Source organism: Saccharomyces mikatae (assembly GCF_947241705.1).
Source record: "Saccharomyces mikatae IFO 1815 strain IFO1815 genome assembly, chromosome: 2".
Lineage (NCBI taxonomy): Eukaryota > Fungi > Ascomycota > Saccharomycetes > Saccharomycetales > Saccharomycetaceae > Saccharomyces > Saccharomyces mikatae.
In genome coordinates, this window is record NC_079257.1 from 287,700 (window position 1) to 308,026 (window position 20,327).

Consider the following 20,327-nt stretch of genomic DNA (forward strand, 5'->3'; position numbering starts at 1 on the left):
AGAATAATGACGATATGCAGTGCCTGAAGACGCTCAAAACAAGTCAGAGAATGCCAAATTTGGTACCATACCAGATATTTTGTAAAGACTTAGATCGACAGAGTCTCACACATGCTTTTGTCTGTGAGAACTGTCCTTGATATATCCATTTTTCTGTTGAATGTCTAAAATGTCGTGTAAAAATAGCGAAAAAAGAGTAGTGTGATGATGAAAATTAAATGAATCAAAGAAGTAGGAAAGGCAAGATGAGATGGAGGAAGTCATTATCGGAGATTCATTCTTCATATATACTAGTAAACAAAATCAATTACGAAGAGAGGAATGTCGGTGACTTCTAAGGATGATATCTCTCACATTTTAAGGTTTGTTACTGATTGCCATGGCAAGTTCGACCTTTCCAAATGTGTCATAAGAGAATCGGCTCTTGGTGGATTAGGTGTCTTTGCCAAGACTGATATCGCGAAAGGACAGTCGGTACTGACATTGAACAAGTCCTCGATTTTTTCAGCATCTAACAGCTCCATTGCCAATTTGCTATACGACAATAGTATTGATGGGATGTTGGCCCTGAATATTGCATTCATTTATGAAACTACAGTTTTTAAAAATACGAGCCATTGGTATCCTTTTCTTCGAACTATACGGATTCGCGATGAGCAAGGAAATTTGAATCTGCCGCCAAGTTTTTGGAATAAAAATGGTAAAGAACTTTTAAAGGGCACCAGTTTCGATACCTTATTTGATGCGTTGACACCGGAGGAAGAAATTGTAGAGGGTTTCGAAATTGCTATCAATCTAGCACGTAAATGGAATGAAGAATTTCAGTTGGAAATTCCTAATGGGTTTCTAGATGTTAAGGAAAATAATCATGGAAAAGATTTCAACTTGAAGCTGGAAAGATTTATTTCCGTGGCTTACACCTTATCATCAAGAGGGTTTGAGATAGACGCCTATCATGAAACAGCTTTGGTGCCCATTGCGGACCTGTTCAATCACCATGTTGCGCACCCAGATTTAAAGTTTGTATCATTATATGATGTTTGTGATAAATGTGGTGAATCGGGTATGTGCAAACACTTGATAGCGGAAGAATATTTGGAAGTACAGGAACAAGAAAGGGACACATCTAGAGCAGAAAAAATGGAGACCCCTACTATTAATGAGGATCTAATTAATAGTCTAGAGAATGGTTTACAAGAAGAGCGCTCTAAGAGTATTACGGATATCGAGGATGAAGATAGCGGCATTGAGAATGCCGATGAATGTGTCGATCTAGTACTAAAGAATGATGTGACGCAACACCAAGAAATATTCAACTCCTATGGTGAGCTGTCAAACGTCTTTTTATTGGCTAGATATGGGTTTACCGTACCTGGGAACACGTATGATATTGTTCATTTAGGGCCTGATTTTATGAATATCCTGAAGAAGGAAGAAAAATATCAAGAGAAAGTTAAGTGGTGGGGCCAAGTTGGCCATGGCTTGTTTTCAGCATGGTATGTTCAAATGCGACAAGAAGATGAAGGCGAAGACAAAGATAGTGTGCCACAATCAGATGGGTTTTCTGAGGATGCAGGGAGCGAGCTAGAGGAAGAAAGCGAAGAGGAAGAAGGGGAAAATGACTTGAACTCGTGGCTTTCCCAGCTTTACATAGATTACAATGGCGAGCCTTCACCTTCGACATGGGCTTTAGCTAATCTTTTAACTTTAACGGCCTCTCAATGGAAATCACTCTTCTCCAAAAAGGTCACTCCTCATATCAGCGACTCAATAATCAACGAGGAAAAACTGCCCTTTTTGGCAAAAAAGGACAATCCTCATTCTAAAAAGCTACTTTCCAAATTACTTAAGGACAAGAAGCTGCCTTGTATAAAACGCGATAACACACCACAAGTAACAGGTATTACTGATAACATGTTCCATAGTGCTCAAATTTTGGTACAATCTGAGCATGATATTCTGACTAAATGTCGCAAGACACTTTCCTAAATAGTATTGGATGCATACATAATAGATCTAGTATTCAGTTAATCAATCAAATATTTTATATCACCTTCATAGAATCAAAACTAAAATAGACTATTATTATCACACTACACGAGAACCAGAGTGAAAAAAAAATGAAAATTTTTTCCTCTTCATCTGAGAAAAAAAATATTTAAACGAATAGTATATCCATCACATTTCTTTTACCTTTTCAAATTCCACGTTATCAACAATATATTTTGAAAAATATTTCAGTCCTATAAGAACAATCATCGAAATGTCCCGTCCACAAGTTACTGTTCACTCTTTGACTGGTGAAGCTACTGCCAATGCCTTGCCATTGCCAGCTGTCTTCTCCGCTCCAATTCGTCCTGACATTGTCCACACCGTTTTCACCTCTGTGAACAAGAACAAGAGACAAGCTTACGCTGTTTCTGAAAAGGCTGGTCACCAAACCTCTGCTGAATCCTGGGGTACTGGTCGTGCCGTCGCTCGTATTCCAAGAGTTGGTGGTGGTGGTACCGGTAGATCCGGTCAAGGTGCCTTCGGTAACATGTGTCGTGGTGGTCGTATGTTTGCTCCAACCAAGACCTGGAGAAAGTGGAACGTTAAGGTTAACCACAACGAAAAGCGTTATGCCACTGCTTCTGCTATTGCTGCTACTGCCGTTGCCTCTTTGGTTTTGGCCAGAGGTCACAGAGTCGAAAAGATTCCAGAAATTCCATTGGTTGTCTCCACTGACTTGGAATCTGTTCAAAAGACTAAGGAAGCAGTTGCTGCTTTGAAGGCTGTTGGTGCTCACTCCGACTTGTTGAAGGTCTTGAAGTCCAAGAAATTGAGAGCCGGTAAGGGTAAGTACAGAAACAGAAGATGGACTCAAAGAAGAGGTCCATTAGTCGTCTATGCTGAAGACAACGGTATTGTCAAGGCCTTGAGAAACGTTCCAGGTGTTGAAACCGCCAACGTTGCCTCTTTGAACTTGTTGCAATTGGCTCCAGGTGCTCACTTGGGTAGATTCGTCATCTGGACTGAAGCTGCCTTCGCCAAGTTGGACCAAGTCTGGGGTTCTGAAACCGTTGCCTCCTCCAAGGTTGGTTACACTTTGCCATCCCACATCATCTCCACTTCTGATGTCACCAGAATCATCAACTCTTCTGAAATCCAATCTGCTGTCAGACCAGCTGGCCAAGCTACTCAAAAGCGTACCCACGTTTTGAAGAAGAACCCATTGAAGAACAAGCAAGTCTTGTTGAGATTGAACCCTTACGCCAAGGTCTTTGCTGCTGAAAAGCTAGGTTCCAAGAAGGCTGAAAAGGCTGGTACTAAACCAGCTTCTGTCTTTACTGAAACTTTGAAGCACGATTAAACTTGTTGAGTTCAGAACATTTTTTATCATTTTCTGTGTACTTATATAAGCTTTTAGTATCTCTAAGGTGAGTAATTATTCCTCTCTGACTTGACATTATCTATTTTTTATGAATTCTTACTACTTTGATGAATATATACTGATGTACGATGAATTTAAAGCATAAGTTTACAGGAACCTTTACAGTTTTTCCCCACATTGAGCCAAAGCTCGAGTCAACAATAGTCGTGCATATTAAACTTAATGAGACCCACTTTTAACGTACGAGGGATTGTGCCCAACAATTACCTGATATAGACAAGGCATGCCCCCGTTTGAATGCTTTTACAATTACTTGGTGTAGCATTGCATGTGCTGCCCCCACCCTTTTGATCACTCCGGTTCCGCTCAATTTTGCCTTTTTGACGCGGCTACGAAACTCGGGTTCGAGTAGTCCGTTAACTTAAACTGCAATGAAAATCATTGGCTAGAATAGTGCTCCATAACAATATGTGTATGTGTTCTTGCAACAAGCACGATTGAAATAATAAACAATTGTCTCGGCAAATTTAATTCTACATAGGATTTAAGATTTTGCTTTGGAATTTCAGAAGATTTCGTAGTTTTAGCGCGCTACATAGAAATACATAACAATCAAAAATCCACCAGAAATGCCACAACATGTTCCTAACTTATATGGAACAACAATTCCTAACCAATATGGGCACCTAAATATCCCGGCGCCAATGGGGGAAGTAGATAAGTTAGATTCGTCGAGAATTTGTGAAAGAAGGGGTGAGGGAGTGACAAAGCAAAGGAAGAAAGCCTCTCGAGCTTGTGACCAATGTAGAAAGAAAAGAATTAAGTGCAGGTTCAACCAGCATACTGGAGTTTGCCAGGGGTGTTTAGAAGTTAACGAAAAGTGCTTGTTTGTTAGAGTCCCACTGAAACGTGGTCCAGCGAAGAAAAGAAGTAATGAGGTATCCAACGACAATTTCAGTTCAGGTAATGGTCCTCTTAATTACAGGTCGAGGACTCATTCATACCCAATAAACTTGGGAGATAGCCATATAGCGTCACTCGCTCGGAATTCTTCTTTTCCTTCCATTAGCGGCTTACTTGTTCCCACTATAACAACTCAAACACAACAATTTTGGAAGGTACCGTATGATGATATTAGACGTGGCAGTTCTCTAGCCACATTATCCAGTAGTTCATCGATATCTACTTCCTTTGGGGAAAATTGTCGCCTGGGTCAAAATTTGAATGTTGAGCAAGAGAGTAAGGATACTGCAATAAAAGGTATGATAACGCCAGTAGAAGGAAATGGTGCGTATTTAACAAGTGTTTATCGTCAGGGTCCACAGCCCTCTCAAGTGCAAGAACAGCGTGCTAACCCCTACACCAATCCTTTCAACTCTGGAAGATCCAGGATAAGCAGTTTTTCCGGTACGAGTGAAGCTACAACATCAGAAGATAACACACAGGGTAAAGAGCATTATATGTTGACTCCAAATAGCGTACCCTCAATTGAAAAAGAACGATTAAATTCATTGACTGTAGGGTGTCTTGGTAAAAAAATAGACGCGAACACTAATACTAATAAGTGGGAAAGAAATCCGACTTGGAAGTCAGCATATCGATCGTCAGATCTCTCTCGTCCAGATTCTAAAAAAAATGATCTCTTGAATCAAGAAGCCGGTATAAAACCACTCATTTTCAGCACTAGCAGACAGTTTGACGAGACCCCCCTTTACAAAGTTTTAGACATCTACTATAATTATTTTCATCTTAATTTTCCCATAATACCAATCAGCCAGAGTAAACTTACTGGCATGCTTGTTCCGGTGAAGCCGCAAGCATTCGATGAAACCCACAAAACTAACAGTGAAATCATTCAATGTTTTAAAACCGCGTTGGAGGTTTTGGTATTCTCTAAAATAAAACAAAGTAAACCGCCAAAATCAACAAAATCATGGTCTGATGGCAATTTATGCGATGCTCAAAAAGGACTGTACTACACTCAGAATTTGAGCAGATGTATAAATGAGTGTTTCCAAAGTTTAATGACTATTAAATCAAAATTAAAGCAAAGTTTCGGCGTTACTCCTTCAAGAATAAAGTTCATTTTCTTTTCGACAATCGTTATTCTGAATTTCATTTTAGTCTTGACCGGTAATGAAAGCTTGTCCTTGTTAGGCCCCTCTGTCGGAGTTTTCAACGAGTTTCAAACTTACAAACTATTTCTGCCTTACGAAAATGCTATCTTGGTACCCCTTTTAGTTTCAAACGAGGAGAGCGATGAAGAACAACTTGATTATGCCGTGTTGTTTAAAAGATCATACATACTTTTGAGCATTTTAGATTCGCTTCAAAGCTTCAGGTTAGGCCAACCAAAATTAATCAATTTAAAATTCGATAGCCCCATTGACACGTATTTTAGTGACAAAGCGGGTCATAATCAAATTGTTGAAAACCCCTCTATGAACTTGGATATTATTTTATGGAATCTGAAACTCGGTGAATTTATAACATGCTTTGTCCTTAATAGAAAATCCCTGCAAATAAACAGGTTCCAAAATCCACCTGCCACGGACCGAACGAGCCATGAAGGCATAGCTGTTGAAAAAGATGAACATGATAATATTGCTTACGATTTTCAGATTCTTTTGAAGAAAAAGGGAACTTTAATTGAAGAATTATTGAATATCGGACAAAAGAATGAAAAGCTTCCGAAAAATTGGCGCAGTTCAAATGCTGTAATGAATAGTATTGGTGAGCTAGTTTGCTCGATGATCAATCTGATATCAGGTATATTAGACTCAATCGTAAATGCGAACGTAGAGAACTCTGTCGATTTGAATTTGAAGCTGCTTCCAAACACATGTTCTGCTCCGAATAGTGAAGATGAATCGATTTCACAAACACAACGCAACACTTCCAAACTTGGCGATGAATCAAACAAGTGCTACGCTGCCAAGTATCTACCGGGAACTGTTTCCGTTTTCATGCTGCCAATGGTGGAGGAATGCTCTAACATTATTAAGTTGATAGGCCCCATACCCACCATACTAATAAGCTTATTTATCCGTAATGGAAACATGGCAAGTGAGATAAATGATAAAATAATGATGTTGTCCACAGCGCTGAATGAGTTAGTGCAAATTACTTCGCTATTAAATGCGTTGGAATCTTTCAGACAGAACACTTATACACTTGCTAAACGTTTCAACACCGGTATTCCAAATAGCACTGGAGGCCTGACGTCTGTAATGAAGAAAATGTGCTCGGAAAATTTCGTAACTGACAACGCTTCTAATGTTTCGTCACCAGAGGAAGAGGACCAAAGAATATTGAGCAAATTTGCTGATATAGGTTGGAAATTGATGGATGATTCAGAGTTAGGTTGTTGCTATTGTTTTCTTAACTAACAATTTTGCTAAAGAACTGAAAATAACCAAACTAGAAAAGGATAGGTAAGTAGAATTTTTTTAAAAGAACTATAGTACAAGAACATGCAAAGTCATATATCTAAACTAATTTTTACGCGCGACCAACAAAATAGGGCAGCGGTGTATACGCACACTGGCGTCAATGATATGAATGAGTTTGTTTATTTGTTAATCAAATTATCTCTTTTTTGAGAAATAAAGTCTCAATGCATTAAGTATGAACCTTCGTTCTTCCTGCTTCTTGAGTTTCCGTCAATGCCATTAGATTGGAACTTGTAAGAGATCTTGATATTTAAGTCCCTATTATTCCTTTCATTTGGAGAGCAAATCAATTCACCTTCAATGGTGTCACCAGTTTCAGCATCTAGATCATCAGGGAAATAAAATATTGTTTGCTTCCAGTGAGTGTATGGAGCATGAGGGCCAGTGGAGAATTCGACAGGTCTCTTACCTTTTGGAGCAGGGAAAACAATGTCGAACCAAGTGACAACACCATTAATCATATCTTGTCTCTTGGCGGTCAATTTGAAATTACTCTTGAACGCTAGATCCGATATTTTCACTGTATTTAAATCAAATTCGATCAACTTATCCGAAGTGGTGTTAACATTGTTTCTTTCCACGGTATCAACAATGGGCTCGTGCAAGACCAATGGAACAAATGGCGAGTAATCGAACCCATAAACGTCCTGCCAATAGTTCAACTTCTCGTCTTTGTATTGGGAATCTTCCAAACCAGCCAAATGGATGGAACACTTGTCGGGGAAGATCAAACCTCCTTCCACCAAATAGTGATCTCTAGCGTAAAGAACAGTGTCCATCATGGACTCGTATAATAAAAAGTAGCCCATCCATTCAGATATAATGATATCTACTTTAGGGAAAGGCAAATGAACGTCCTCCAATTTCCCTCTTAGCAAAGTGATCTTGTCACTGAATCCGTTTAGTTCCACCAATTCTTTTGCCATTTCGATAATGCTTGACATATCGACACCGATGACATGCTTGGCACCGTGCTTAGCGGCAAACATGGATAGGATACCTGTACCGCATCCAACATCTAAAACAATCTTGTCTTTGAAGAGATCCTTATTTTGGATTATTGCGTTTCTGTAAGATAAGGTACGAACCGTATCTTGAAGCATTTCCTCGTGAATACCATAGTGATCGTATGAATTGAAGTAGTGTTGTTCGCTCTCACTCAGCTTCGTCTTCTCTGTAGCTGAATCTTTAACCGCCGTCTTGCTCATTTTTTTTTCTTTGGATGGATCAGTGCGTTGTTCTTCTTTTTTAGGAGTGGTAGTGAGTAGTGCGTAGCTCATCTCTTCAACTGTTTTATAGCATACAATTTACCTTAGTGAAAAATTTTTCCCGCAATTTCCAAATTTTCAAAATTCCTTTTTTTTTTCGGGATAATCTAACGTATTACCCTACAAGTAATATAAAAAAAAGGTTCATTATACAGTATAAAGAACACAACAATAGAGAAATACACAGTGTTAAATAGGTCGGATGTTGTATTCTTTTATTTTCCTCATCTCATGGGGCTAATCTGACAACTTTCCATGGGTCGTTTTCTGTTGCTCTTCTGTAAACGAATCTATCATGTAATCTGGAAGGTCTACCTTGCCAAAACTCAATTTCCAGTGGGACGATTCTCAAGCCGCCCCAATAATCTGGACATGGAATGTCTTCAGCATCCTTGAAACGTTCAGTGTTTTTCCGGGTCAACTCGTCCAGTTCTTCTCTGTCCTTAATAACATCTGATTGGCGTGAGGCCCATGCCCCAACTTTAGACCCCCGAGGTCTTGTTTCAAAGTATCGTTCAGAGGTTTCTCTGTTAACATGCTCTGTGACACCTTCAACTCTCACTTGTCTTTGCAAGTCCTTCCAGAAGAATACGATTGCAGCGTTCGGGTTTGTAGCAATATCACGGGCCTTTCTAGAGGTTCCCCAATTAGAATAGATGGTAAAGCCTCTATGGTCGAGTTCTTTGAAAAGAAGAATTCTGGAAGACACTTTCCCACTAGGTAATTCTGCGGATGAGAAGGTAATCGCCTCTGGCAACGTCTCTCTTGGATCTTCCTTGGCTTCGTTAAACCACTTGGTGAAAAGTTCAATTGGATCGTCTGTGAGTTGCTTTTCATTCAAAGTGAACTTATCGTATTGATACGTCTCAGGAGCAAAGATAATTGGCTTTTGAGTCTCTTCGGCTTGTTTAGTCATTGTAGGTGCAGATGCTACGAGTGTGCTCTTAGTATGGTTGCCGTATTCTCTAATGCGTTAACTATGTAGATTAGTCATTTCTTCTTTGTTCATGTTGCGGCCCCTTCACAGTACTTACAAATTACCCGGTTCCTGTCCCTCGCGGAATTTATTAGAGCACTTTTGAAATGTTAAGCAGACTTAGTCATATTGGCGTGTATTGTTTACTAAGATCCGAGTATTTACGTATCTATATGTGTGAACTACAGTAGTGTCATGAAATACAGCCTAAAGAGACGAGAAACTTCACAACGGAACTTAAGTGGTTCATTAAAATATCTATCTACCAGCTTAGAGAGACTACCCATGAGTGGGAGATACGCGAGCAGCCAAAAATACTGGGTGTTGTATTTTACTTGCTTTTATATTGCAAGCAAGCAAGATGTATCTATATATGACAATGCATGATTAAGAAAAAGAGCAAGCCTGCAAAGATGTCTATATTTAAATAGCAAAAAAAAGAAATATAGGAGAAAAGTTTTCGGCGCGCCAATTCGCGAAAAACCGTTCTCTTTTCCAACAGCATACTACAACAGCTCTCGAGCATATCAGTTAAAAGGCTTCTTTTATGGTTTCCAGCTGAAGTCCTCAATAGTAGTTCTCCAATAGGGGCATGCGCTAATGAGGAAGATGCGTCGCCTATTAAAATGTCTGGCGGCTGTTACATTTGCTTTCTAGCACTTTTCTATTCTCGTTTCCTTTTTTTGTACCTTCCCCTTTTGAATTTTCCATCGTATAAGCCTCAGAAATTTGGTAGACACTTAATGATGAATAGGTTGGGTTAGATTTGATTTGAGATCTTGAGTCACCAGGCAGTCCCAATTTTTTTTACGAAATATTAGGAGTGTGCTGATGTCAGCATAGATGATGTATTATACATGTTTTGTGTGGTTTGCTATATTTCTACTTATAGATGGCTAAAATCTGAGTTTGAGAGCAGCATGCCACAGATGCTTGGATTTTACTATTGGATTTTGCTGCCGGAATAGGGCTTTCGGGACACTTATTCCTTTGCTTAAGACCAACTCTGTTTTCGCCTTTGCCCCTTCATCATTATACAAAATGTCTACCATTACCACACCCACACATTGATATTATGACTAATTGTTTATTAGCTAAGTTCCCATGGCCACTTTTTACTTTTTTCTCATTTTCTTATTTTTATTATATTTTCTGTCACTTCTGAAGTGACGGAAAAGAGGAGTTTGAATTAGATTTGCAAAACGGGCGGTATCAAGAATACTGTCACTCTATATGTCTAATTTATCGTCAACTCTGCAAAAAGAAAATAGGAAGAAGAAAATAGGCGGATAAGAGTATATAGAGAAATGATTTATTCTATTTTTTTTTTCTTTTTCGTTTTTCAGTAGATTTTTGCCTTTCGAGAGAATAAATTCCACTAAAAAGGGTTAAAGAAAAATCTATTCATTGAACTTATTAATGAAAACTTTAAATGCGTCAAGTACATCAAAAGAGGAAACAGAGGGAAAGAACCAGGTTGGCAAACAAGCAAAAAGGCAAGGACGAACCTTCCTCAAGCACTGAATGTTTTGCGAGTGAATGGTAAGCGCGAGAAATGATGATACAAGTTGAAAAGACATAATTTGAGATTTTTCAAAATAGATTATTTTAGACATCCTACTTTAATCATTTTTGATGAATCAATACGGTATTTTTGTCGCTTCCTTATTACAGTAATGCAGACATTAACTTCTGAGCGGAAGGAACCGTGTGTTCAGTTTATGGATTTTCGTGTAAAGCGTTTTTTCGGTTGCGATAGCAGTTACTTACTTTCCTCGATGCCTTTGATGCATTCAGATAATTTTTGGAACATTTTTTTTTTAGGTGTGCACACTTGTATAATGTAGAGTACATACATACTATGTCATGTTTGTGGCATTACATGCCTTATTTAGTTGATTGTACACAGGAATCCTTCCTAATGCATATAACAAAGCTTACCAAATAACTTCTTTTAGAATATACAATAAAAAACAAAAATATAAAACGATACAAGAACATCCCAGTAGTTACTTTAACATAATCGAATGATTAATGATTTTTTTTACTCAGGAAGAGCAAATAATTGCATATGCTTGTTAGATCATCAATCGTATAAAGTCTGTAGCTCTTACTAATGGTGATATTTGCCTTCACCGAGCGTTACCGATAGGACCAACAAACTAACAGTCAGCATTATATATCCAATGACTTCCCATCTAACTATAGTGGTTTGAGTAGGTTCGCAAATCCATTCAGCCAACCCCATGAAGATAATAGCCCCAAGGTTGCATGTTGTCAAATATTCAGCAGGTGCTTTGCGGTTCAACTCTAGTACCGAAATCAAGCTGGGTAAAGAGCCAAAGATAATTGACCCTAATAGCGAGAACCAAAAGCCCTTGTCATTGTAAAATAAGGAAATGGATTCTAAGGACCCGCGAGAAGGAAACTTGGGAATAAATGGCAAAAGTATTATCATACCGATAATCCCGATTAAGGCCATGTGAGTGCTTTGCTTGACCAAGACGACAGCGGAGTTTTCGTTTTTGGAAATGTTACTGCAAAACCAACGGTTCCATAACACAGCAAATGGACCCATGATCAAGGCACCAAGGCCACAAATCAAAGCACCTTTCAACCTGTCGAACAAGAATGGGTCTGAAAGTTCTCCTGTATCAGGGTTGACGGACAGCTTCCCGGCAAGCATATCACAGGTAGCCTTTGTATATGAGATGATTAAAATTCCAATGACTGCATTCATCATGATGAGGAAGTTGCGAAAAACGTAGTTCTTCCTAGAGATCCCGCAAACACCATATAGCAAAGTAACAATTTCAAAAATTGCAGTGTTTTGAATTAAAGCAACATCGAATGCTGGTGATAGTGACAAAGCCATGTTATAGGTCAAGTCGGCGACAATCATTATTAGAGCCAACACTGTTAGCTTAGCCAGATATTTAAAAGTAGCCACAGATATGATTTTTTGCTTCTGTTGTTGAGTTACGATGCGTGGTTGAGGATCATCCAACACATGCGAGAACACATCGACATCTTCCTCTGTTCCAGTTTCGGCGTTGGGGCTGTACGTTTGTGAATTTCTGTTTGATTCTGAATCAGAAACAATCATCGGTCTCATTTTCTTCCAAAGTCGAGATACAGGAACCAAGAGCAACCACGATGCAAAATACATAAATGTCAGATAAAAAGTTAATGAGCTTGAGTTGCCATTGTCGCCGTTAGTCTCGGGAGTTGCGATTGTACCATTAGGTCCCCCTGATATTTCCTTTCTGGATTGTATATTGGACAAACATTTTGTTTGAATCACGTATCCTATTACACCTGAAAACCAAAGTAGAGTGGTGGACATTGTGCTGTAATCTATTGCTTGTTATCGTACTAACTCACCAGCTCAAGAGCAGACTTTTCAAGAAAATGGCACGCAAACATTTCTTTAGTTCGATCTTCTCATATTCACATAGCCTCCTTTTAGTGGGAGGGCTATTTTTTTTCCTTGCGATATTCCCCCACGCCGGGTGAGATAGCTTTAATAAAAGGATGGTTCATAGCCTTATATGTACAGGGAAGTAAGTAATATATTTACAAATTTACTTAAATAAGAAAGAGTACCATGCCTCCTTCTGCTTAGCGCGCTGCTCTGCAGGCACATAGCCCTTTACGTGTTCTACAATCTTTTCCACACCCGTCTTTTCGTCATAATTTCTGCCCAAAGCATCCACAAACTGTCCCTCAGGGTCCATGAGGTAGAAGAAAATGGAGTGATCCACTAAATAATCTTGGCCCGGCTTGACATTTGGTGGAGTAGAAAAATATACCCTGTATTTCTTGCATGCGTTCTTCACCTCGTCGAATGTGCCCGTCAGCCCTAGGATGGAGGGATGAAAATCGCTCAAGTACTCTTTCAATACAGCGGGAGAATCTCTTGCCGGATCGCAAGTGATAAACAACGGCTGTAAGGAGATGCCGTACCTTGAAGAAAGGGTATTGAGCCATACACCCAGCTTGTCCAGCTCATCAGGACAGATGTCGGGGCAGTTACTGAACCCAAAGTATAATATAGAAAATTTGCCCAGAAGATTTTTCTCCGTAAACTCATTACCATTCATGTCTTCCAGATGGAAGGGGCCTCCCAGTGAAGGTTTACCGTATCCTCTGTTAGCTTCTGCCTCCTTCTGCGTCTCCAATCTGCGTTTCTCTCTGTTGAAGAAATAAGAAAGTGCCCCACCAACCGCTAGGAATAGGGCAATCGCCTTTCCTGTAGAAAACTCGATCGAGCCATCTCGCACTTTCTCATGACTCTTGATAGGCGTACCTCCCACAGGGATTCTGCTCAATGGTTTCTTACCGTCTGCTTGCCACAGGCGCGTTCCAGTAAAGAAACTCCTGTGTGTGAGAAATTTAGCGCTATTGCCACTCACTCTTGTAGCCCGTGATGGCAGCACGGGACAGTACTGGAGTAGTCTCAGATTTGTAGTTCTTAACAATTTTAGCATCTCCTCTATGTTTGCTGTGTTTTCTGTAGTTCAAAACTTGCACGGCCCTATGTTGCACATAATAAACGTCAATTACAATCACAATAGATACTATAACACTATTTTCTTCTCTTTTCTCGTGGGGTTGTTATAATCATATTTCCGTTTATTTCCTTTATTATAGGGTTGTAAAATCCTTGTTAGGGCCAAATATTTTAGAAGATCACAAACCCTACGGAAAACCCTGGTCGATTTGTTTACATTTTTCTACTTTGGGTATATAGCATCGATTTGGATATTCACATAGCTTCAATTTAGTTCCAATCGAGAATTCGAGGACTCTCCCTTGGAATGGCGCCAGTCTATTTAATTATCTTTGACATTATTGTTGATAATTCTATTGCCCAGGAGAAGTATAGTTACAAAGTGAATTTAGACCTAAATAATACCGTAACACATAGAAGAAATGACGAGAAACCCATTCATGGTAGAACCTTCGAGTGGTTCACCCGGTAGACGTGGTGTTTCGAATCTCTCGAGGTTTTATACAAACACAAGTAGTAACTCTCGGTGGGCCAATCCGAGTGAGGAGAGTTTAGAAGATGGATATGATCAATCTAATGTTTTCCAGGGCCTTCCAGCATCTCCTTCCAGAGCTGCATTAAGATATTCGCCAGACCGTCGCCATAGGACTCAGTTCTACCGTGATAGTGCCCATAACTCACCTGTTGCCCCCAACAGGTATGCTGCTAATTTACAAGAGTCTCCTAAGAGGGCAGGTGAGGCAGTTATAAATCTGAGTGAAGGTAGTAATCTGTACCCTCGCGATAATGCGGACCCACCGGTTGTAGACCCTTACCATCTTTCACCTCAGCAACATCCTAGTAACAATTTGTTTGGGAGCGGTAGGCTATATTCTCAAAGCTCGAAATATACGATGTCTACTACCTCCACAACGGCACCTTCCCTGACAGAAGCAGACGATGAAAAGGAAAAATACTTGACCTCGACTACTTCATATGATGACCAGTCTACAATTTTCTCTGCAGATACTTTCAACGAAACGAAGTTCGAACTGAATCACCCAACGAGACAGCAGTATGTGAGACGTGCCAATTCGGAGAGCAAAAGAAGAATGGTGTCAGACTTGCCTCCTCCCAGCAAGAAAAAGGCACTGCTGAAACTAGATAATCCAATACCAAGAGGTTTGCTAGATACTTTGCCGCGGAGAAATTCCCCTGAATTTACAGAAATGAGATATACAGCTTGTACTGTTGAACCGGACGATTTTCTCAGAGAAGGTTACACTTTAAGGTTTGCGGAGATGAACAGGGAATGTCAAATTGCCATCTGTATTACTATGTACAATGAAGACAAGTATTCTCTTGCAAGGACTATCCATTCAATTATGAAAAATGTTGCACATCTTTGCAAGCGAGAGAAATCACATGTCTGGGGTCCCAACGGTTGGAAAAAGGTCTCTGTTATTTTGATTAGTGATGGTAGAGCAAAAGTAAACCAGGGATCTCTTGATTACTTAGCTGCCTTGGGTGTCTATCAAGAAGATATGGCCAAAGCTTCTGTCAATGGTGATCCGGTCAAGGCGCACATTTTTGAATTGACCACTCAGGTCTCGATCAATGCGGATTTGGATTATGTTTCAAAAGACATTGTTCCCGTTCAATTGGTCTTCTGTCTTAAGGAAGAAAATAAGAAAAAGATCAATTCGCATCGTTGGCTATTCAATGCATTTTGTCCCGTTTTACAACCTACTGTCGTTACTTTGGTTGATGTTGGTACACGTTTGAACAACACAGCTATTTATAGATTATGGAAGGTTTTTGATATGGATTCAAATGTGGCTGGCGCCGCTGGTCAGATCAAAACTATGAAAGGGAAATGGGGATTGAAACTATTCAATCCACTAGTCGCATCACAGAATTTTGAATATAAGATATCGAACATCTTAGATAAACCACTAGAAAGTGTTTTCGGTTATATCTCCGTGCTTCCTGGAGCCTTATCCGCTTATAGATATAGGGCTTTGAAAAATCATGAAGACGGAACTGGGCCTCTTAGATCGTACTTTCTTGGTGAAACTCAAGAAGGTAGAGACCATGATGTCTTCACCGCCAATATGTACTTGGCTGAAGACAGAATTCTTTGTTGGGAATTGGTCGCCAAGCGAGATGCGAAATGGGTTCTGAAATATGTTAAGGAAGCCACTGGTGAAACAGATGTTCCTGAAGACGTTTCTGAATTTATTTCTCAAAGAAGACGTTGGTTGAACGGTGCGATGTTTGCTGCAATTTATGCTCAGTTACATTTCTATCAAATTTGGAAGACTAAACATTCTGTTGTACGCAAGTTCTTCCTGCATGTTGAATTTTTTTACCAATTTGTTCAAATGCTTTTTTCTTGGTTTTCTATTGCAAATTTTGTTCTTACTTTCTATTATTTGGCAGGATCGATGAATTTGATTATCAAACATGGTGAAGCTTTATTTATTTTCTTCAAGTATTTGATCTTTTGTGACTTAGCAAGTTTGTTCATTATCTCCATGGGTAATAGGCCTCAGGGCGCTAAACATCTATTCATCACGTCTATGGTTATATTGTCTATTTGTGCCACATACTCACTGATTTGTGGGTTTGTATTTGCCTTCAAGTCATTGGCTTCTGGTACAGAATCACACAAGATCTTTGTTGATATCGTTATCTCATTGCTGTCCACTTACGGTCTCTACTTTTTCTCCTCACTCATGTACTTAGATCCATGGCACATGTTTACATCATCTATACAATATTTTTTGACACTTCCTGCTTTTACGTGTACTCTACAAATTTTTGCTTTCTGCAATACGCACGATGTTTCTTGGGGTACCAAAGGATCCACGCAGGAATCCAAGCAATTGTCCAAGGCCATTGTGGTTCAAGGTCCAGATGGTAAACAGATTGTGGAAACAGATTGGCCTCAAGAAGTTGATAAGAAGTTTCTGGAAATCAAAAGCCGTTTGAAGGAACCTGAATTCGAAGAACCAAGCGGTAATGAGAAGCAATCCAAGAATGATTACTATAGAGACATAAGAACCCGAATTGTGATGATTTGGATGTTATCTAACCTTATATTAATTATGTCCATTATTCAAGTCTTTACCCCTCAAGATACGGACAATGGCTACTTGATCTTCATTTTATGGTCTGTAGCCGCTTTAGCCGCCTTTAGAGTGGTTGGTTCTATGGCCTTCTTATTCATGAAATACTTGCGTATGATCGTAAGTTACAGAAATAAAGTGGAAGGCAGTGGCTCCTGGGAATTTTCTAAAATGGACTTATCAAACGTTTTCCACAAGAAGGGCTAGTGCAGCTCATTATTTTTCGGTTTACTATTCTAATTTCTTCTTACTTCTCGTCCTTTTTTCAATGATGCACCGGTTATAATAAACCATTCAAGTTTTAAGGTACTTTTGACATTTCTCGTCTACACTTTTTCATATAATATTTACATTTCAATACCAAGTACAATGTAGCGTAACATAATGTTCTTTTATTTTACCTCATGACCTCGCTTTTCTCCTCATAAAGTCTTCTCACAGAACTAAATGACATAAAATTCCTTGACCGTCGTTCAGCGGAAGTTGAGCATTAAAAGGGTTTGGGTATTCTTCAATTATCAACACATCTTTTAAAATGTAATAAAAAATAACATTAAGAAGATTGTTCTTATGTTCTACATTCTCTCGATTCTTGACCGGAGAGCGTCATCATAATATTGCTTTTTACAGACATCGAAGCACAAAGCTGCTCTTGATAACGCCAAAGAATGTAAACAGTCAAGTTTAGTTTCAATAACCACCAATAGTAGGTAAGTTAGATACAGATTAGAAACTTTGATTCGATATTTAGAGAGCGTATAGCACTTATTCGCAAGAAACGTTCGTCACGTGACAAATAACCAATGAGCGGTGAGCAACTACGCAGCGTACCCGGACCGCAATAACGATTAAGGACAGACCAGAAAGGGAGATGCTTAGTTGATTATCATTTCAGTTGAAGAAGACGAAGAGGAAATCACTAACGCTGAAGAGTTGTAGTTAATTTCAAGCGAAACAATCGAAGAGGAGTAGTACCATTATTTTTGTTAGCAGTCATGTTGTCGAGAATTGTATCTAACAGTGTAACGCGCTCTGTGATGTGCCACCAAGCACAAGTGGGTATTCTTTACAAGACCAACCCTGTAAGAACTTACGCTACTTTGAAAGAAGTGGAAATGCGTTTGAAATCCATTAAGAATATTGAGAAGATTACGAAAACTATGAAGATTGTTGCATCTACAAGATTGAGTAAAGCTGAAAAGGCCAAAATTTCCGCAAAGAAGATGGATGAAGCTGAGCAGTTATTCTATAAGAACGCCCAAACAAAAAATTTGGATGTCGAAGCCACCGAAGGGGCTTCTCCTAGAGAGTTGATTGTTGCTATTACATCGGATAAGGGACTGTGTGGTTCGATCCACTCTCAATTGGCTAAAGCTGTGAGAAGACATCTGAACGAACAACCAAACGCCGATATCGTTACCATCGGTGATAAGATCAAAATGCAGCTTTTGAGAACTCATCCTGACAACATTAAATTGTCGATCAACGGTATTGGTAAGGATGCCCCAACCTTTCAAGAATCAGCTTTAATTGCGGATAAATTATTGAGTGTCATGAAAGCCGGCACTTATCCAAAGATTTCCATCTTCTACAATGACCCGGTTTCTTCTCTGTCCTTTGAACCTTCTGAAAAACCGATCTTTAACGCAAAGACCATTGAACAATCTCCATCCTTCGGCAAATTTGAAATTGATACAGATGCGAATGTTCCAAGAGATTTATTTGAATACACTTTGGCTAACCAAATGTTGACAGCAATGGCTCAAGGTTACGCTGCTGAAATTTCTGCCAGGAGAAACGCTATGGACAATGCTTCCAAGAATGCTGGTGATATGATTAACCGTTACTCTATCTTGTATAACAGAACAAGACAAGCTGTCATTACTAATGAATTGGTTGATATTATTACCGGTGCTTCCTCTTTGGGTTGAAGAAAAATTTTCCCTGCATTGCCTCCTTATTTGACGTTGTTTTTGTAGAACATGAAACGAATTTTGACTTGATGAGACAAAGTACATATCTAAAGAAAAATAATAAGTACTAAACACTACTATATATTCAGGTAAAATACAAAAAGCTAAAACTTTTTCAAAACTTTTTTTTTTGGAGTTCTCTCCATTTTTGTTTTTCCCTATTTTAACCCATAATAGTTTCATGTATGTGTCAGTTAAAAGATACAGCTGATACAGTGATGAAACCGATCAAAAAAATGAAAGTGATATATAACTTCATACAAATAAAAAAGCCTTTAATAAATGCCCCAGAAGTATCTATCATCAGTTTTTTCTGTGTCTTGGATTTCTGCCTGTCATTTAGTAGAACAATAAAAACAAACAAGCCAAGACAAAAAAAAATATGGTCGCTATCTCGATGATTTGGTTTTTCACCAAACGTATGCCCAGAATATTTGCATTAATCTTCAATTTAATTTCGATCTTTCTTTTGATATTTCTTCTGATCGGCTGCTACAATCCATCAAATCAATCAACCTTCTTAGTCAAATATAAATTTGATGACAATTCACCCTTTTATTCTATCATAGAAAAGTCATATGAAAACTCAAATATAACTTTGGGTCTGGAGGAAGTCATTATAAGATCCGGCTACATGGGTGTTTGTATTGATAATATTCCTTCTCAATATAGCATATACAATAATATGACTACATCGTCCAATAGAATCTGTTATCCAAGGAAGGATTTAAGCTCCGTTCCCCTGTATAAAGATTTGGAAATTCAACTTTCCAATATTGCGTCTTCCAATTCTAAAGCTCAGTCAAGCGTTATCCTAAACATTTTGAAATTAGCTCAATTAACATCAGTTAACGTCGTACATCCCTACGTTCTGATGGCAACCATAATATTGACAATTTTAATGTTCTTACTGATCCTATACGTAACCATTCCTAAGATACCATTTAAACTGGTAATTAATAAGTTTCTTTTACTGTTAAGTCCAACTTTAGTTTTGACGTGGGGAATCGGTGCCATGTGGACACATGTGGGTATAAATGCAAGTCATAGATTGGTTCCGTCGTCAAGTATGAATATACTTGCTGTGAAGAAGGGTAAGAAAGCAGCAACAATGGCATGGTTTGGTTTTGCATTCATACTTCTAGATAGCGTGATTTTATGGCTGATATATTTGAGAGATAGAAAAAGCTTGAAAGAAGAAATCGATAATGTTCCATGTAGACAGAATAGATATAACAACTATTCTTCGGATTCGTCCACACTACACTCCAAAGTATAGGTTTACTCTACATATAGATATACAACTTTTTACTAGATGTTTTAACAGGCCCCGAATTGAAAAGAAAAAGATTGAGGTGTCTCAATTAGTGAAAAATTAATATAATCAGATTTTATTTAAGCCTGTTTGGAGTTGGGCAATCGACTTAGAGTAGAAAGAGGAATGCCCAACCCAAGCAGGATTTGTTACGTTTTTTTATTTGGTGTCACTATAATGAGCAACTCGAATAATAAAGCGGGTTTTTCGCGAAATGGAACAAAGCTTTATGGAATTTTTCTTGAATACTAATTCTAAGGCAAAATAAGGTACCTTAAAGTCTTGAGCTAAAAATATAAGTTCAAACTATCCAAGCAACAAATTTTTGCTTAACCATCAGTAAGCTA

At 38.8% G+C, this 20,327-nt stretch overlaps 10 protein-coding genes across 10 annotated transcripts; 6 read left to right on the forward strand and 4 right to left on the reverse strand.

Annotated features, from left to right (window-relative positions):
* Positions 1 to 321: 321 nt before the first annotated feature.
* Positions 322 to 1,989, forward strand: RKM3 (protein-lysine N-methyltransferase; the record flags this gene model as incomplete). The annotated part of the gene is made up of 1 exon (XM_056222742.1): positions 322 to 1,989. One exon carries the CDS (start codon positions 322 to 324, stop codon positions 1,987 to 1,989), a length of 1,668 nt encoding a protein of 555 aa, XP_056080387.1.
* A 274-nt stretch (positions 1,990 to 2,263) lies between these two features.
* Positions 2,264 to 3,352, forward strand: RPL4A (60S ribosomal protein uL4; the record flags this gene model as incomplete). Its single annotated transcript, XM_056222753.1, has 1 exon — positions 2,264 to 3,352. The coding sequence occupies one exon, from the start codon at positions 2,264 to 2,266 to the stop codon at positions 3,350 to 3,352; it is 1,089 nt and encodes a 362-aa protein (XP_056080388.1).
* Positions 3,353 to 4,002: 650 nt separating this feature from the next.
* On the forward strand, positions 4,003 to 6,762 carry EDS1 (Eds1p; the record flags this gene model as incomplete). Its single annotated transcript, XM_056222764.1, has 1 exon — positions 4,003 to 6,762. One exon carries the CDS (start codon positions 4,003 to 4,005, stop codon positions 6,760 to 6,762), a length of 2,760 nt encoding a protein of 919 aa, XP_056080389.1.
* Positions 6,763 to 6,986: 224 nt separating this feature from the next.
* HMT1 (protein-arginine omega-N methyltransferase HMT1) lies at positions 6,987 to 8,105 on the reverse strand (the record flags this gene model as incomplete). The annotated part of the gene is made up of 1 exon (XM_056222775.1): positions 6,987 to 8,105. The coding sequence occupies one exon, from the start codon at positions 8,103 to 8,105 to the stop codon at positions 6,987 to 6,989; it is 1,119 nt and encodes a 372-aa protein (XP_056080390.1).
* Positions 8,106 to 8,322: 217 nt separating this feature from the next.
* PDX3 (pyridoxamine-phosphate oxidase PDX3) lies at positions 8,323 to 9,009 on the reverse strand (the record flags this gene model as incomplete). The annotated part of the gene is made up of 1 exon (XM_056222786.1): positions 8,323 to 9,009. One exon carries the CDS (start codon positions 9,007 to 9,009, stop codon positions 8,323 to 8,325), a length of 687 nt encoding a protein of 228 aa, XP_056080391.1.
* A 2,173-nt stretch (positions 9,010 to 11,182) lies between these two features.
* Positions 11,183 to 12,415, reverse strand: CSG2 (mannosylinositol phosphorylceramide synthase regulatory subunit; the record flags this gene model as incomplete). The annotated part of the gene is made up of 1 exon (XM_056222797.1): positions 11,183 to 12,415. One exon carries the CDS (start codon positions 12,413 to 12,415, stop codon positions 11,183 to 11,185), a length of 1,233 nt encoding a protein of 410 aa, XP_056080392.1.
* Positions 12,416 to 12,653: 238 nt separating this feature from the next.
* On the reverse strand, positions 12,654 to 13,559 carry SCO1 (Cu-binding protein SCO1; the record flags this gene model as incomplete). Its single annotated transcript, XM_056222809.1, has 1 exon — positions 12,654 to 13,559. One exon carries the CDS (start codon positions 13,557 to 13,559, stop codon positions 12,654 to 12,656), a length of 906 nt encoding a protein of 301 aa, XP_056080393.1.
* Positions 13,560 to 14,004: 445 nt separating this feature from the next.
* CHS2 (chitin synthase CHS2) lies at positions 14,005 to 16,899 on the forward strand (the record flags this gene model as incomplete). Its single annotated transcript, XM_056222820.1, has 1 exon — positions 14,005 to 16,899. One exon carries the CDS (start codon positions 14,005 to 14,007, stop codon positions 16,897 to 16,899), a length of 2,895 nt encoding a protein of 964 aa, XP_056080394.1.
* A 788-nt stretch (positions 16,900 to 17,687) lies between these two features.
* ATP3 (F1F0 ATP synthase subunit gamma) lies at positions 17,688 to 18,623 on the forward strand (the record flags this gene model as incomplete). The annotated part of the gene is made up of 1 exon (XM_056222831.1): positions 17,688 to 18,623. The coding sequence occupies one exon, from the start codon at positions 17,688 to 17,690 to the stop codon at positions 18,621 to 18,623; it is 936 nt and encodes a 311-aa protein (XP_056080395.1).
* Positions 18,624 to 19,047: 424 nt separating this feature from the next.
* FIG1 (Fig1p) lies at positions 19,048 to 19,944 on the forward strand (the record flags this gene model as incomplete). The annotated part of the gene is made up of 1 exon (XM_056222842.1): positions 19,048 to 19,944. The coding sequence occupies one exon, from the start codon at positions 19,048 to 19,050 to the stop codon at positions 19,942 to 19,944; it is 897 nt and encodes a 298-aa protein (XP_056080396.1).
* Positions 19,945 to 20,327: the final 383 nt, after the last annotated feature.